Source organism: Phalacrocorax aristotelis, chromosome 15, assembly GCF_949628215.1.
Source record: "Phalacrocorax aristotelis chromosome 15, bGulAri2.1, whole genome shotgun sequence".
Lineage (NCBI taxonomy): Eukaryota > Metazoa > Chordata > Aves > Suliformes > Phalacrocoracidae > Phalacrocorax > Phalacrocorax aristotelis.
The window spans coordinates 9436799-9453775 of NC_134290.1; the positions used below are offsets into that span (position 1 = coordinate 9436799).

A 16977-nucleotide genomic window follows, 5' to 3' on the forward strand; every position below is an offset into this window, starting at 1 on the left:
TATTAGCAGAGCTTGACTTGCTGTGGATAAGCTTACTTACACTGCTAGAGCTTCTATATAAACATTCAGGAATTCATTAGAATGAGCAGAGACCAACCACCCTAGAAAATAACAAATTATATCACTCTCTGCTCTGGGAAACATAGCAGCAGATAATATCCACAGCTGTTGACTGGCAGATCAGGAACGCAACAAGATCTTTCACTGGCCTCTTCAGTTTGGCACCACTTCTCTAACAGCTGCCAGGCCCACAGCCCAGGTATTTCCTTTTATAAGTTTTTTTTTTTCCTTTTTACACGCATGCCTTTCCTTTTTTACCTTGTTGATCGCTTCTGTCTCTGACACATGGCAAAGTAATAGTTTTCAGTAACTAACACAGGCTACACCGAGTGTCATACCACAACACCAAAAGCAAAACCCTGCATAATAAGATAATGAAGAGCAGTCTGGACTTCAAAGAAGAATCACAAAGAACTGAGAAGCTCTTCCACAATTCATGCTCCATTTGGTCCCTGGCCCTCTGGGAATGGTGTCAATAGTGAAGACAAACAGTGAATAATTTTAACAGCAGCTGTCGTGGTTTAGCCCCAGTCAGCAACTAAACACCACGCAGCCGCTCGCTTACTCCCCCCTGGTAGGACGGGGGAGAGAATTGGAAGAGTAAAAGTTAGGCAACTCATGGTTTGAGATAAAGACAGTTTAATAGGTAAAGCAAAAGCTGCACGCGGAAGCAAAGCAAAACAAGGAATTCATTCACTACTTCCCGTGGACAGGCAGGTGTTCAGCCATCTCCAGGAAAGCAGGGCTCCATCACGTGTAACGGTTACTTGAGAAGACAAACGCCATCACTCCAAATGTCCCCCCTTCCTTCTTCTTCCCCAGCTTTATATACTGAGCATGACATCACATGGTATGGAATATCCTGTTGGTCAGTTTGGGTCAGCTGTCCTGGATGTGTCATCCCCTCCCAGTTTCTTGTGTACCCAGCAGAGCATGGGGAGCTGAAAAAGTCCTTGACCAGTGTAAGTGCTACTTAGCAACAAGTAAAACATCTCCACATTATCAGAACTGTTTTTAGCACAAACCCAAAACATAGTCCATACTAGCTACTACAAAGAAATTCAACTCTATCCCAGCTGAAACTGGGACAGCAGCCTAAAATCTGGATGCAAGATTCAGCAAGAACAATTTAGCAGAATAGGCTGCAATGGCTCGCATGCACATTCGCACGAACATACAGTTGCTAGGTGGTAACTAAATGCAGTGGGCCTAAGTTATTTTTAGGTCTATTGTGAAACCCAAGCGTCACTTCTTTCCAGCTGCTCCAAAGACACACTGCCACCATCACACAAGCCTGGGCTCTGCATCATCACTCCTGGTTTGATGGTCTGAGTCTAACCCTTGCCCTGCATTCAAATTTCACTGGCCAAGGATTCAGCCAAGGCAACAACACAGACAGGGCAATGCAGACAAAAAGCATGTTTTGGACAACTAGCTCACATGGGCTGGGAAAGTGGGCTGGCTGTTGGATAAAGAAGTTACTGCATTCTCTGCAGGCCTGCTAGAAGTCTGAAAACCATGCTGGCCAAGGTCTCTTCAGCTGACATGTCTTTGAACTGCTGCAGGCAGAGCACCCGTTACTATGGGACCTTGAGGGAAGGGAGAGTAAACAAAGTGGCAGAGGGAAATGGAGGCCAGGATTTTGAATAAACATCCCATGCTAGAGAGTTCTGAAAACAATGAACTTGACAGAGTCCAGCAGCAAAAGCGTCCTTCATGCCTCTGCAGTGTTTGCTTGGATCTTGCTACGTAGATATATCACTTTAAAAAAAAACAAAAAAACAACCCAAAACCAACCCTGCGGATACATGAGGACTAACAGGCTTCACTGTTTATGTATGGTTCTGAGGATCTGTTCTAAGCTGTAGTACAAGATGCAACACAAGCTCTTCAGGACAGAAGAGTCTTGTATGCCTCTTCCACCCAGCCTGGCAGGACACAGCCCCAGGACCAAGCTCCTGAATTTACCACAACTACTCTAATGGCGGAAAGGCTCTGTTGTTCATATAAGCTCTCAACACAGTTACTGCTGAAGCATCCACATAAGCAGGAATCTTTTGGAAGAATACCATGGTAAATACAGCATAGGAGGCAAGCAGTGCAGAGGACCACACATATATCACACAGAGGGTTCAGACTGGGGCAGATTTGCAAGCTGCCACCTTCCTCCCAGATTTGCAAGACCCAAGTATAAACAATGCAGCTGCTGTCTCACTTCCAAAACTAATAATGGCAATCCTCTTTCTCAAGAAGGGCAAACCTATTACGCAAAGCAAGACTATCTGGAACTTCTCCTTACCCCCTCGGTCACCCTTAAGGCTCAACTCTGCAATTCTTGTTCTTATTCACAAGCGAACCCTGGTACAAGTAAACCTCACCTAACACCAGCAAAGACAAGACCACTCTTTCACCTCCCAACTGAGATGGAAGAAGCCTTTTCATACTCATGCAGAAACAAAGCTGTAGCGAGCACCAGATCCCTCTACTTGTATAAGGACAACTCTTTATGGACTAAAGGGGGTAGATCTCTCAAGCTTTCTTCCTTTGCTACTTCAGGTGAAAGCAGGCTCAGCTCTTCTATTTCTGTTCTGAACTGTCCACCCAAAATTCTGTCCTTTTTTTCCCAAGTTACTGAGAGAATGCATAGGGAAATATTGTTAATCTGCAGTTAGAGAAGCACAAACAGCACATATGTACCCTACCCATGAAGGTTTCCTCTGCTTGCTCTAGTGTGGTATAAATGAGCAATAAAGATACCTCTGGAAATCCAGAAATCTCCCACAACATTAAAGTGTATCTCTCTGTATGTAGCAAGACATTCCCACATACAAAAAAATCCAGGTAAGAAAAGGCATTAAATATAGTATAAAGGACTGCATCCACTGCTTCCTTGCCCAACACCATCAGATGAACTACAAGTAGAGAGATGAGAAAGCCCCTAACTATGCAGTACTGATGTAGATAATGTGCTGTGAACACAAAACCGAGGAACAAGAAGCTGTCTAACAAGTAATTAAAATTTAAGTCATTAAAATCTTTCTGTGCTTTTCAGGGAAAAAAGTTCATAAAGTAGCATGCTGAGCCATTTCGACAATGAACCCTTTTCCCACGTCATAAAATGTATCATGTCAAAAGGGTTATCTGTAGGTCAGCAGTAGTCTGGCCTAAACACACATATCACTAGTTGAAGAGAATCAGATTCTTTCACTAATACCCCGCTACATAATAATCTAAGCAGTGGCCTTCAGGCCCTTCTCATTTGGCCTGTCACCGTTAGTTTTACAGTCTCTGAGGAGACAAAGCAGCTCTGAGAGCCACTAACACCCTGGGCTTTGTGCCTCTAACGTACCTTCCAGGTGCCCATGGTCTGGTTGACTGACCAAGGGAACAAACCATTTCACTGTGACCAGGCAGCTTCCTACGGTCCTCTCCAATCCCATTTTCTATTATCCATCTGATGGCACAGCTGGACAGCCCAACTTTAAAAATACCAGTATTTCTCAAAGGCAACCATCTGTTGCTGAGCTTGCTCTTAAGTAGCACGCTGAGACCTACTTAACAGGGAAGGAATGACAAATACCTTGCAGCCAACTGTTCACACAACAGAATGACCAAGGTGTCATTCAGACTCTCTTTTAACACCCCCTCCTCAGAGTCATTAAGCCTGTAAGATACCCATAAGACATTGTCACGTGTATGAGAATGACTAAGATAAACACCATCCCCATGGGAGTTCAAGTAGACAAACTTCTGCTCAATCCAACACTACAGTTAACACAGCAAGGCAGAGTCCAGCGACAGCAGCGCATCAAGCCAAGGGAGGAAAGCAGACACGGAACCCTCATCATTCATGCTTGCAGAGTAAAGACGGTTCCCTAACAGGCAGGGTCCTTCAGCAAACAGGAGTGGCATGTTTGCCTTCTGAACAAATCTCTCTTGCAGGAAGGGGTCATGCCTCACATAGCAATTAGTTGTCCAACAGCTCAAGAAGGCTGACACCATTCAGAGTTCCAAGCCCAACCAAATAGCTCTCCACAAGTGAAAAATCCAAACTCCTTTATGAAAAACACAGCTCCCATTGTTCTAAAAGTAGGAGGTTTTTCTAGATTCTACAGAAGGCCACCATTGGCAACAGACTCAGGAACCCAGAGCTGATGCTCCAGGTATTCAAGCTTCCTCGGCGACTGCGAAGCACAGCCCTTTAAGGAGGAGAGTGATGATGCCTCTCAGAACCACAACTATCAGTCACGGCAAGGAGCAGGTGCTTTTCACAGGCAGTTCAGTGAATGCCAAAGGCAAGCAGCAGAACACTGCCTTCCAGAACCATTATGATTACCATTAAAATACCAGTCTGGTTTTATTACCCTGTAATTGGCATCTGTAGGGTTTCTCATCAGTTACAATGGACAGTAGCTTTTCTAACCAGTTGTCAGTAAGCTGCACATCATCTTCCTCTTCTCCTCCTAAATCTGTTTCCATTTCTCTACTTTCCTTTATTATTTAAGTTTGTAGCTGAAGTGTCATCTTTGACATGGCTGCCTTTTAGACTCCTACATTAACTTACTTCCAAACTTCATGCCTTCCTTTCCCCTTTCAAAAAGACCAGTACACACATCTGGGTCTCTAAACTGTTGAGACTGTTTTGGTCATTTTTAGAAGGAAGAAAGGGAGGAAAAAACAGTTAACTGATTTATCTAAGATCAACAAGCCAAGAAACTAAGGGCTAGTGAAAAGCTTTGTGCTTGTGTCACAAAGTAAATAAGCTGTGGCAAACACACACTAGAACATTTCCGATGGCAATTAAAGCTTTACTCACAGAAAGATGTCTACATTAATTATATTATGTATGGCAGCAAGACCGAGTATTTTATGTTCAAAACAAACAATTAAAAATGACCTTCCAACTCCCATTTGAGCAAACAAACAAAAAATTATTTTGAAGGGACCACGTTCAGAATTCCTATTCCAGTAGTAAAACTTTCAGAAGCGATTTCTGGAAAACCTTGCTCTTCCTAACCCCATTTTTCAAGCCTTCCTGCTTCAGAAACTGTGACAATAGTGTAACTCTAGCTTGCACTAAAAACAATCAGATGCAGGTTTTTCCATCACTGTCTGAAACACAAAGAACAAACTCTATTTTCTTTGGAGGCAACTGAAACAAGTACTTTTCCTAATCATCTTCATAATTGTTTTATAGGCCTGTTAAAGGTTTCCTTCCCAGAGCGAAAGGAAAATTGTATGAAAGCTGTAAAATATTTCAATAGCCATCAAAGAGTTTAGCAAGCTTGTCTTTTCCTTCAGAAGTAGCTTAGAAGTTTTGTCTTTAAAGAGACTGCTTGTGCCAGTGATGTTAAAATATCAAAGGACAGATGAGGAAAACTGTAAATGCAATTAATTTCTGCATACAAAGGAAAGGAAGTAGCAAGCATATAGCCTGAAGTCTGTTAATTAAAAACTAAATACCAGATTAAACCCAAACAGGTCCAAGTTTCTAAATTGATAAGGTTTTTTGTTGTTGTTTTGTTTTGTTTTAAAAAGACAAACCTTTCTCCCTAACAGCAAAAGGAAGCAAGGCAGCATTAGAAGAGGCAAACCAGGAACCCCAGCTCTCCTGCCCCCATTTTACTGCATGATCATCCATGACTTCTACATCTGGGTCCATCTAGCTCACTCTCTCCCTTTATCAGGCACAGCCTTATGAAGTGTTTCCTATCTAACTCTCCCATCACCGATACCAGCATGGGGAATATAATGCTGGACTTCTCTGACTCCAGCCACACTTCAATCACTTTCCCTTTCGTACCTATTTCTCCTGCCCTGAACAGCACTACACCATCATCCTCTTTTCTCCCCAACTTACTATTGCTCATTCACCTTTGTCCTTTTTATCAGATCTCTGCTGTGTACAATTCCAATCTCTTTTTTTCTCCACAATGTCCCCATCATCCTCAGAGACTTCCCTTTCCTTGCTGCCATTCCGTCCAACCCTGCTGCTGAATGTTTCCTCACTCACAGGTGTTCAGCGAGTTTGTAACCCAGGCTTAAACCCACCCAGCCAGCTGAAAGGTCATTTGTTTGACTTCACAGTATCTTTTTTTATTCCTTCCTGTTTCTATCCCTGAGACCTCCTGTCAACAATCATCCATCCCACTGCGTGGCTTTACCTTGGCTCTTCTAATTCATTCAATGCATTCCTCCAAGATCCTCTTAATTTTTCTCCAAATCTCAGTGAGCTTCTGGCCCTACTCCTTGCCCTCTCAACTCTTCCTTCTTTGCGACACATCTCTGAGTACTGTTATTAGGGGTAAAATTCCACTCACACACAACTTAGAGAGTTCACCCTCTACTTGCACAGGAATTGAAGGCTTGAAATTTAAAATGCCTCTCTGACATCTCAGAGATGCCCAGCCATCAGCTCAATATGGCTACAAAGCTCCCTTTATTCCTTCCCACCACTTTCCAGCTTGCTGCACCACTAGATACCCCTTTGTTTGATTAAAACTAATCATAGCTTAAGGATACATCGATAGATAAGCAGCTGCGGAAGTCACTGTATATCAACTTTGCCTTCCAAGAGAATGGAATTTTGTTTTCCCCCATATGGGAGAGTAACAAACAAGAATGATTGAGTGACCTATTAAAGGAGCATGTGGAAAACATGAGTAAAAGCTAGGACCTGAATTTTGGGTTTCTTGGCTTTAATTCGTCTTGCCACTCAGCAGAAAGAAATGAAACCTGGGAACGGGGAGAGACCTGGAAATGAATGTGTTAATTTCTGTTGCCATCAACAAAATATTCACTAAAAGTAATTCCAAATCTCACAGTTCAGCCAAGCTTTTTTCAAAAAGTTATTTTCAAAAGTTATTGAGAACTAGCAATCTGAGGACAAACTAGCTCCCTCTTCCCTATTTCAGCAACCCATCAAAAACTATGATTATGAAATCCATCTTGTATTTAAGCCAGAAAATAAGATCTGTTTACTGTGTGAAAACACAAGACAAAAGAACTACAACACCATATGTAGATTAATGGTAAATCAAAACAGGATATTCAAGGAGTGTTTTATGAAGAACATGACTACTGTGCACACCTCTGTAGTAATGCCCTACACAGCCAGATCCACAGAAACCACTAAAAGCTTGCAACCTGCAGAGCCACCAAAATAGCCAGAAGGAAACAAAAAGAAAATTCATCCCTGTATCTAAATCTCTGTCTACAGATTTTGTCTTTTCTTCCTGTAAGTCATGTGCAGCCCTAAAGACACCAAAATCTTAATTTCAACCAAGGTCTTTTCACACTACCACTATTAAATGTTTAGTTTGGCAAAAGAACACCTCAGCAATCTTTCTGCAAACCTTTCTGAGGTTCAAGGTTGTCAAGGTGGAATTTAAAACTGCATCTTATCTAGAGCTTAAAAGCTTGTGACTGTATCAAGCATTTGACATAAACAAGGTAAGAGGCTCAGTAACAATGTCCTGATTCATATTGCGCTATGAGTATAGCATCCTGGCTTTGAAATGGCCCTTAACCGTGAGTACTTATAACATGGCAACTCTGCTCAAGTTAGGCTCAATTCAAGGATGAATACAGGTGTGCTTATCAGAATGATTTCTACTACCAGCATGTAAAATATATAACTAAATTCTGGAAGTTTTTAATCTCAAACATGCTATCAACCATTGCTAAGAACTTCTCAAAACACATGCTGCATTAACAAAGAGTATGTGGCAAAGGTGCTTTGCAAACAAGCTGATCCCTAATGTTCAGTCCACTGATGAAGGGAATATTTTTGGCTTACATCTACATGAAGTGAAGGGGTCATATTGCTAAAGGGGAGAGATGAGATCTAGAAATGGCCTGGCAACCTTTTCAAAAGGTAGCCATCATCACAGTTGCCAGACCCCACCCTCCTGTTCCATGCAACTTGAACAAGCAGGATCCAGAAGGGTTTAGACAAGTATCTGATGCCAGGGTTAACACTCTTACCTAAAGTACCACACCTGGCATGTTTCTTAAGCTCTTATTAGAAGGTAAGAGAAGTCTGAGGCTACTTAATAAATGAGCCCACAATGCCCTCTTTATTTACCCTATCATACCCTACTGCTAAGATGGACATCAACTGACATAACAATATGCAACTGAAGTTTAAAAACAACATCACCCACCTTGTGCGTGAGTAGTATCTTTAACAATTCCTAAAATAAAGCTTGTGCTTTGTTTGCATGATGTACACCACCGCACACAACTGCCTAGCCCATCCTCTCAGTTGCAGAGATCTTCTCCCCAGCACTGCAAGAAGGGGAAGCTACATAAAGAAAATGAATGAACTACACGGTCCCAGCACTTGATCAGCCTCTTATTTCCTTACAGGGCATGGATAAGACACTGGGTAAGCACTAGCTGAACTCTGCACTGCCACTTATCCACTTTACACCTAGACAAAGTAACTGAAGAATTGACTTAAATCTACTTTTTCCAGGAATAATGCACTGTATTTCCTACTCCCTGCAATGATTACATTAGTCATTACAGAACGATTTACCTCTCTCTACCACCTCAGCATCAAACCCCTAGGGATAAACTAGCCCAGTGCCACCGATTCCCACCACTCTTTTCAGAGCTCCACCGGCAGAGTTGCAAATACGTAGGTCTGTATTTCCAAGTACATATTTCAGGTTTTGGATCTTAAACAACCTATATATGCCATTGTTCCCAAAGCAGAGCTTTCCACAGGGAAGTCTAATGGCCCCACATTCCAGCCTGTTAGGGTAATAAATGATTTACAGTGCCCTTTTGTGAAGCATATTTTTTCACGTCACATAAGCCTTCAGCCTGCATTCTACAAGGAGCTGAACATTATTCTTCTGCTGAAGACAACAGTTCTCCAAAATGAAGAGAAAAAATGCTTCTGTCCCAATCTCAGAAAAACAATTCATGATACACTACGGGCAGAACATCTCAGAATACAACTCAGTTTTGGGAAGTAACTTTTGGGTAATGTAATTATTTGGAAAACCATTAAGTTATGAAAGGGCTCTACTAAACTAAGTATCAAGATTATGTATAATTTGGCTTAATTCTGCTTAATAACCACTGTAGGCCATATAACCATTTTCTTAATTTCTCATTAGAATGAACAGCATCAAAGGTCATTTTCATTTCTGAACGCACATTTTTAAAAAGCTTTTTGCCTTTAAAGTGTTCTGCCTGCCGTAGGTCAATTATAGCTACCTACACACATCAAGATCTACAAGGTCATATCGTTTCAAAGGGCTGAGATGAAGGGGCTAAAAAAGGATAATCAGGGTTCTTTTACCTTCGTCAGTGCAGTATAGTTCCCACAATCGGTCTCATGAGGAAAACAGGTGACATTTAGATAAAGTACAGCCCACGTGATACCGGTTGTAAACCCTAGTGCTTATAAGTAACTTATTGATATAGGAGATTAAAACAATCTCCTAACTGTATCAGGGAGTATGCAGTGCCCATATTTTCCCATGAAATGTCTCATCTGAAATGAGGATTTTCAACCTGTGCAACTGGATATGTGACTGAAACAGCTATGATGAAAATTAAAATCAGGTTAGCTTGTACTGCTCAAAGGCACGAGGGAATCACTTCCCTCATGTTCAGAAATAGATTTTTATCATAAAAATTTTGACAGTTAACAGCACAAAGCCGTTTTAATTTTGTTCTTTTTTTAATAGCACAATTAAAAGAGCCCAGGCTACTCTCTGCTTCCTATCATGAATGTGATTCAGCACAAATCTGGTCACTTTCAAATATAAACCACCCTAGGTAATGACCTAGGTAATCTAGAAAAATTTTGCTTTCTAGCTCATTGGTAAAGCTAATGGATATCACAAAGCTTAGTGCTTCTTTTTAAAACTTTAAACACTGAAATACTAGCAATGGGTGTCAAGTGTAAATAAATATTACAGAGCTCTGTTACAGCAACTTCCTTGTTTTTGTATTTAACGTAGCTGCATTACCCCAGCTCTAGAAACATGAGTTAGCTCATGCCACTTCTTGCTGGTTCTGCAACAGCCACAAAGCAAAAACCACACTTCTTCACCTTTTTGTTTTACAGTTTTTGGTGTTGGTTTCCACGACCTCCAGTTCTTTTCTAGAGTGAATTGCTATCCAGCAAAGGCAGTATGAAATGTATAAGCACAGAATACGTGTGTTTTGTGAGTGCTAGATGAGATAGACAATAATGGGAAAGATATAGCTGAGGCAACAGCAGTGAAAACATCCCCATAAGCCAACCAAGTTCAAATCAGACTTGAAGCACAGCACAAAAGGCAGTTGCTGTTTACCCAAGTGCGTATGTTCCCTGAGGAGGATATGGGCAAAGAGACTGCTTCTAAAGTAGAAAGGTTCAACCTACATGCTTAATCAATCATTCACTATAACAGCAATGATTCCTCATTTCATACTCACGTTCATAACCCCAAGTTAGACTTTCCAAAATTATTTTAGTCTCTTTTAGACCCAAGTTTATGACTGGTTTGTTAGGCAGATTTAAAAAATTTATCACAAAGCCATCGAGTAAGCAGGCTGAAGCTGGGCAGGCTGTTCCACAGTTGCAACTAAGCAAACCTTAAGGTATCTAAGTATAGAAGCATTAAGAATATGCTTTTCTTTGGTAGCCTCTGAGAAGATATTTTCTGCACATTGCCTCATACTACCACCAACAAGATGGATAAAATTCTTTCTGCTAAACTAGATTTGGTACTCAATTTATGCATCTACATCAGAGTTTAGTATTGTCAAATTAGTGTCACAGAATTATTCCTTTGCATTAGATATGATCCTCAGTTTCAAAATCCCAAGGATTTTGAAGCACAACATGAAATAAAGCCAGTAGAGGCCAAGGAGAAGATATGCATGAGAAGCATAGTTCTGTGCCTTGTAATACTTGTGGTTCTTTTGCATGTTCCTCTCAGCTTGTACAATAAGGGCAAACTGGTTAATTTTTAGTTAACTTTTACATTTTTATTTCTTTTGTAAATGCATCTTATCTAAGACTCGTTCTCTTGCCAGTAACTAATAATTTGCTTGGTAAAGATTGTCAAAATGAGAAGATTACTTACGTTACATTTTCTCGCTAACCATACAGAACGGATAGTTCTATTGTTTCCTCTTCATTGAGCAATACTTAAATAGAGGAATTTGGGGTGGGCAAAGTTAATTTTCTTGTAACAAGCTAATATGGTTCCTATAAATGAAAATAAGTATTTCCACTGATATGCTCAGAGGCATTTTCCATCATCCCTTTTAATCAACTTCCAAAATATGCTCAATAGGGAACATCAGATTGGATCCAATTTCTGCTATATCACGTAGGACAAAAGACTCGAGCAGGCATACATCTTTTCAAAATACTTCTATTCCATAGCTCTGCCTCCATTTTGGATGACAGACAAAGGGAGCAAATGTGACTATAACGCCTTATTAAATAGATGAAAAGCAAAACCGAAGTCTGAGCAAAAGGCACAGATAAAACCCAGGAAGTGCTACTACCAACTGCAGCCACCAGAACAAAGGAAACAATGACAGATCCCACTTTCTTGAATTTGTTATAAAAATAAAATTTGGGGGGAAAAATAAAAAAGAAAAACTGGCCAGTTTTCACACAGACCGGAGCACCAACGTTTACCTTGCCCCTCAGGGATTTCTCCCGGGACTCTTCAGCACTAGACGTTTCCCCTAACTTCAAGCCTGACCGTGAGATGTTGAGCATTTTCTAGTCTCGGATTTACTAGTCTGGCAGTCAGACCACGAAGAGCCTGCAGAGGCAGGGCGGCGGGGATCCCACGCCGGGGACGAGCTCCCACCTCGCCTCACACGCTCAACCCCTCCTCCCCTCCTGGCGATGACAACCTTTCCGCTCACCCGAAGCCATTCGCGGCCAGGGCTGGGGCGACGCTTTGCCGCCGTGGTCTCAGGCCTAGGGAAAGTGCCCGCAACGATCCTAAAGTTCATTGAAAACAAAAGCGACACGAACACCCACGCGTGGGGGGGGGTATCACCCCCGAAAGGCGACGCTCGGCTGTCCCCGCGCCCCCGGGGGTGCCCCCGCCGATCGCCTCAGGCCTTGCTCCACACACCCCCCCCCCGCTCCGCCCCTCACAGCGCCCTCGGGTCCCCGGCCCGGTTCCCCCCCGCCGACGCCCAGCCGGGGCTTTCCCCGCTGCCGTGACTCACTCCGGGAGCCGCTCAGCCCCTCCGCTCCGCCCCGCGCCCCCGGCCCCCGCCCCGCGGCCCAAGGGCGGCGGCCGGTACCTGTAGGCCAGGGACATGCACTCGAAGAGCTTCGTGAGGGAGGCGTCGATGCTGAGGCGGCCCCCGGCACCGCCGCCGCCGCGGGCCGCCCCGAACTGGTAGGTCTGGCAGGTTTGCTCGTTGACCGTGTCGAAGTCGTAGCCCTTCTTGGGCGGGTGCTCGCTGTGCGGCGACGAGACCATGAAGTGGCCCGAGTGGATGATCTGGGGGCCCGGCGGCTGCCCCCGCCGCGGCCCGCACCGCCGCCCTCCGCCCGGCGAGGCGCCCCCATCATCCGTGTCCGACGAGTCCTCGTCGGGCTCCGTGCGGGGGGACAGCGGCCCCGCTGCCCCGAGGAGCCGCGCCGGCCGCATGAACACGTCGGCGGCCATGGCCCCGCTGCCGCCAGCCGCCGGCCGAGCCCGCCGCCCGCTCTGCGCCGCCACCGCCCCGCTCCGCCCCGGGCTGGCCCGCGCCGCCCCCCTTAAAGGAGCCGGAGCGCCCCCGCCCCGCCCGTGCGGCCTGCGCCCTGCCTGCTCCCGCCTCCCTCGGAGGGGGCGAGCCCGCGCCGCCGGCCCCGTTCGCTCAGCACAGGGCCCACTGCTGCCCCCGCGGCCGCTTTCCCTCGACGCGGCTCCCAGCCACCCCTGAGGCAATGTCCCCTCAAGGGAGAGCCCCAGGCCGCCATCAGCCACCCTGAAGGCCACTGGGTGTTTTCCCTCAGCGAAAGCTGCGGCCTGCGATGGCCTTGGAGGCTGCTTTCCCTCAAGGCAGCCCCCCAGGCCACTTTCCCTTGCCCCGCTGCCCTTTAGTTAGGAGAGCTCCTTCAGAGGAAAGGGCAGGACCGTTGCGCCTGCTCCCACCTTGCATCAGCCACCACCATCACCATGAAAGCGGAAGGCATCGCTGCTACAGGGCCCCGGTGTCACGCTACTGCTGCTCGGTCCCCACTCCTCCCTCAGTGGTTTCAACGACCCAGCATGGTGCTGCCACCCAGCAGGACAATGCTGTAGGGCGTGAGGTACCACATGGGGAAGCCTCGACCGAAAATGCATAACCACCTCCGACCTTAAGACTAAGAGGCCTGGGAAGGCTGTGGTCACTGGAACAGAATTATCACAAGAAGTTACCTGTGTGTCTTTGGTAATACACCTTCAGAAAAACACATGTAAGCTTAAGGCACTCTTACGAACATGAGAAGATGCAGAGGACAGCTCAGAACTCACTGAAGAATGTTTGAGATGGTCATTGTGCTAGAAATATTTCATGGGTTTAAACTACCTTTAATACAGTAAATTGCTTATTATTTTCCAGAAGCAGTCTGCAAGGAGCCAGGGCAGCTACAGAAGTAGTTGAGAGACCTGCAGCAGACAGGCTGCAAACATGGCTGGAGGGATCAGCCTGGAATCAGAGAGAAAAACTCGAGACACAGAGCTTCTACTGCCAGCCTGTTGGCTCACACCTAACCCACGTACCTGCTCAGTGACGTGTGTAAAGTAAACACAACTGTTCCAGGGCAAGTAAAGATCAGATTTCATCCTTCTTAAAGCGTAAAGGAAGCAATGGATCCTGTAGGTCAATATGAAAGCACAGCAATTGTACAGGTTGGTGTGTTAGTCTGAGGAGAGAACAGCAGCTTACAGCACAAAAACCTGTATAAATATGTATGTATACATGAAGTCAAGAGAAAAGATCTCTAGCTTACCCTGTAGAACAAACCTCCAACCCCAGGAGAGCAATTGTATTCTAGATGGCATACTCGAAAGCATTGCTACTAAACTGCTTATATTCTCAGTTCTAGGACCTCATACTTAAAAAAAACCCAGCCTCTTCTACACAGTCATCCTCAGGAGGGGAAAAAAAAAACCCAGACATTAAATTGCCACACGCTACATTTTCTGCTTTGTAAAACCAGAAATAAGATCAAGGGAAACTCAAGAGTTAGAGATAGCAAGTCTTGGGCACAGAAGGAAGTCACAACATCCTGCAATATCACCATTATGTCCTTGCAGTGATCTAATATTCTCCATTAGAGAGCATGAAACCAAGAAGGATCACTGTGTTTAGGGGAGGAGGGGTAGGGTCAAATACTTCCCCACATGAAAGGAGCAGTAAGGCATCGTCATATCATGTGAAGGCTCTGTTAGAAATCTTTAAAAATAAAGATGAACATTCAGCTCTCAGTCAGCATTGCATATGACTAAAATTCTTAAGAAAAGGCCAGCCGTGATTTAGTTTCAAAGTCGGTTATTGTTGCCTTCTTTTAAAGCAATGCTATCTCCCAGCAAGACATTGTTCAGGAGTACTCCAAGCATGAAAAATGAAAACATTTAAAAACAACGTTCGTAATTTTACAATGTCTGTTTTAAGTCTGACATGTAGTTTGTTACGAGCACCCGAACCAAACAAAAATTAAAAATCACAACCGCCCATCAGTAACAGCACTGTGTACAGTCCTTCCATGACAACAGCCTCACATTTGCCTCACAAATTTATACACAAGCCACACTTGCTTCTTCCTGTGTGCAAGGAGGGGTAACTTGTTAAACTGAAGTTGCTGGGTAGCAATGCAATTTTCTGAAGAGAGTTAGCAGTACACCAAACTACCATTTAAAATAGGGGTAGCAGTCTTATGCTGTGACTAAGATTTGATGCAGTTCAGGGTTTTCTCCTCTAATCATCCTCAGTGCAAATACCACAGATGCAAGGAACGATGCATCCCTTAAAAGAAATCCAGTTATTTTGGAGACAGATCTCTTGGTTTGCCTTTTTAAGATCAACATTTAGGTGACTGGTAACAGCTAAAGACTCCCGGCTATCCTCTCCTCCTCCACGGTAAGGAATTCCAGCAGGCACAGGGAAACACTAAGGGGCCAAAGCAGCATCTTTTGAGTATGCTTCTTCTTCCTGTTACTTTTCAGCAATCTGCAGCACACGGTGAAACACAGGCCATCATCTTCTGATGATGTTCCTTCAACAGTACAGTCTTTTAGCACAGGAGGAGACAGACATTTACCGACTTAGAAAATACACACTGAACAGAGACACATTCAAGCTGTTTAAAAATATACCCACAGTGTACTCCACAATACTTAGTGGTAAGAGATTATCCTCCTAAATCTACAGACAGGAAGATAAGCATTCCCATTTTGACGAAGCGCAAGAGCTCATGGAATCTTACTCACAGCCTCAGACTGTGGGGCTGATTGCAGGTACTGGGAGCCCAGCCATCCCGTTACCACTCCACTGGCTCCTCTGCCCATCCTGCTCCCAGGCAAACCGCAGGGCCAACCTCCAGCTCCATACCCTGCTTCTAGGCTAGGGTGTTGCTCACTCCTTCACCCTTTACTGGTACAAGCCTTACCTGTTCAGAGGCCTTTCCTTCTGGGACCCATCTGGAATTACAACCTTGTTTCTACTGGTTCTTTTCTCTCTCCAGTTCCACCCTACATATGATTCCTTTATGTAAGTCTGCTGATTTAATTCACTAATCCAGAGAAGAAAAAAAACCTAACTAAAATGGGTAGTTTTCTTCTCAGGTTAGCAGATTTAAGTGGTTGATGAGAGGATGCTCTGAGCACCCCAGTAAATGCAAGGGAAGCAATAAAACAAAGCTGGGAGCAGCCAAGCTAGCTGTGACTCGCCCTTCTGGTAGCAGTGAGCCAGCAGGCCAGTGCAGCCGCCTGTGAAAATGCAGGCTACTCTGGGACAGAGTGCTCAGAACACTAAAAATAAGCTGAACGCTTTATAGCCATCTTGAATGTAAAGAATCTTTCCAAGACTCTTAGGGAGTTTTACCCTTGCTAGCATCAGACTCGAGCATGTTTCCAAACTGAAGCACATTTCCATGCTATGCCCTCCTCCCTCCAATTTAAGTTACCACAACACATTAGCCGAGTACCGAGCCAACAGTAAACACCTCAAATTACCAAGTTATTCTGCAGGTTGCTGTAATTACATTGGCCATGTCTATTTGTTTGTTGTTGTTGCAACAACAAACTGCCCCTGCCCACACAGTGCCCTGCTACGATATCAAGACTACTTTGGTCTACTCAGAAAGGTGGATAATTTGTCACATTACAAAATGAGACAACACCATAGAATGCACATTTAAAAATACTATTTATAAAAACAGAAATTTATTGTAAATTTTAAAAAGCCAAACTAAGATTAAGTTTCTTGATAAAAATATTCACACAGCATTCATGTTGTGATTTTTTTTAATTTTATTTTTGAAATGAAACCATTGTACATTGTACAAACCATAACTACCGATGGAATAAATAAGTGAAAAATTATACTGCTGTACAACACACACACACACAAATCATAAGATGGAAAACGATTAGGTATTGAAGAAAACAAAATTCTTTACACCTTCTAACAGGCCCTTAGATATAAAGAACATTCCAAAACATGACAATGTTTATGAAGATAGCCACCCAAAACCAATATTATATACTGCCTTGTCGATTATATTTTTGTTGTTTTGTAAGTGCCAGCACTTTTTGGAATGTTTAACAACTACTTTCCCAAGCATAAAAATTCCAAGGAATAGTTCTGCTATAAAATGTTTGGCTGAGTAAATCGCTTATTCGGAAGGCCTTCCCACATGTTCCACAAACTCAGCTAATTTACTTGCTTGCTCTA

The 16977-nt window shown here is 43.9% G+C and overlaps 1 protein-coding gene across 3 annotated transcripts in view; it reads right to left on the reverse strand.

Moving 5' to 3' along the window:
- Positions 1-12786, reverse strand: part of MLXIP (MLX interacting protein) — a 50535-nt gene extending 37749 nt beyond the window's left edge. For all 3 annotated transcript variants that reach the window (XR_012663178.1, XM_075109855.1, XM_075109854.1), the window contains exon 1: positions 12349-12786. Coding sequence is in view for 2 of the 3 variants with exons in the window: in XM_075109855.1 (XP_074965956.1) it covers positions 12349-12719 (371 nt within the window). In the remaining variant the exon portion in view is untranslated. The remainder of the gene's footprint in view (positions 1-12348) is intronic.
- Between the last annotated feature and the right edge of the window lie 4191 nt (positions 12787-16977).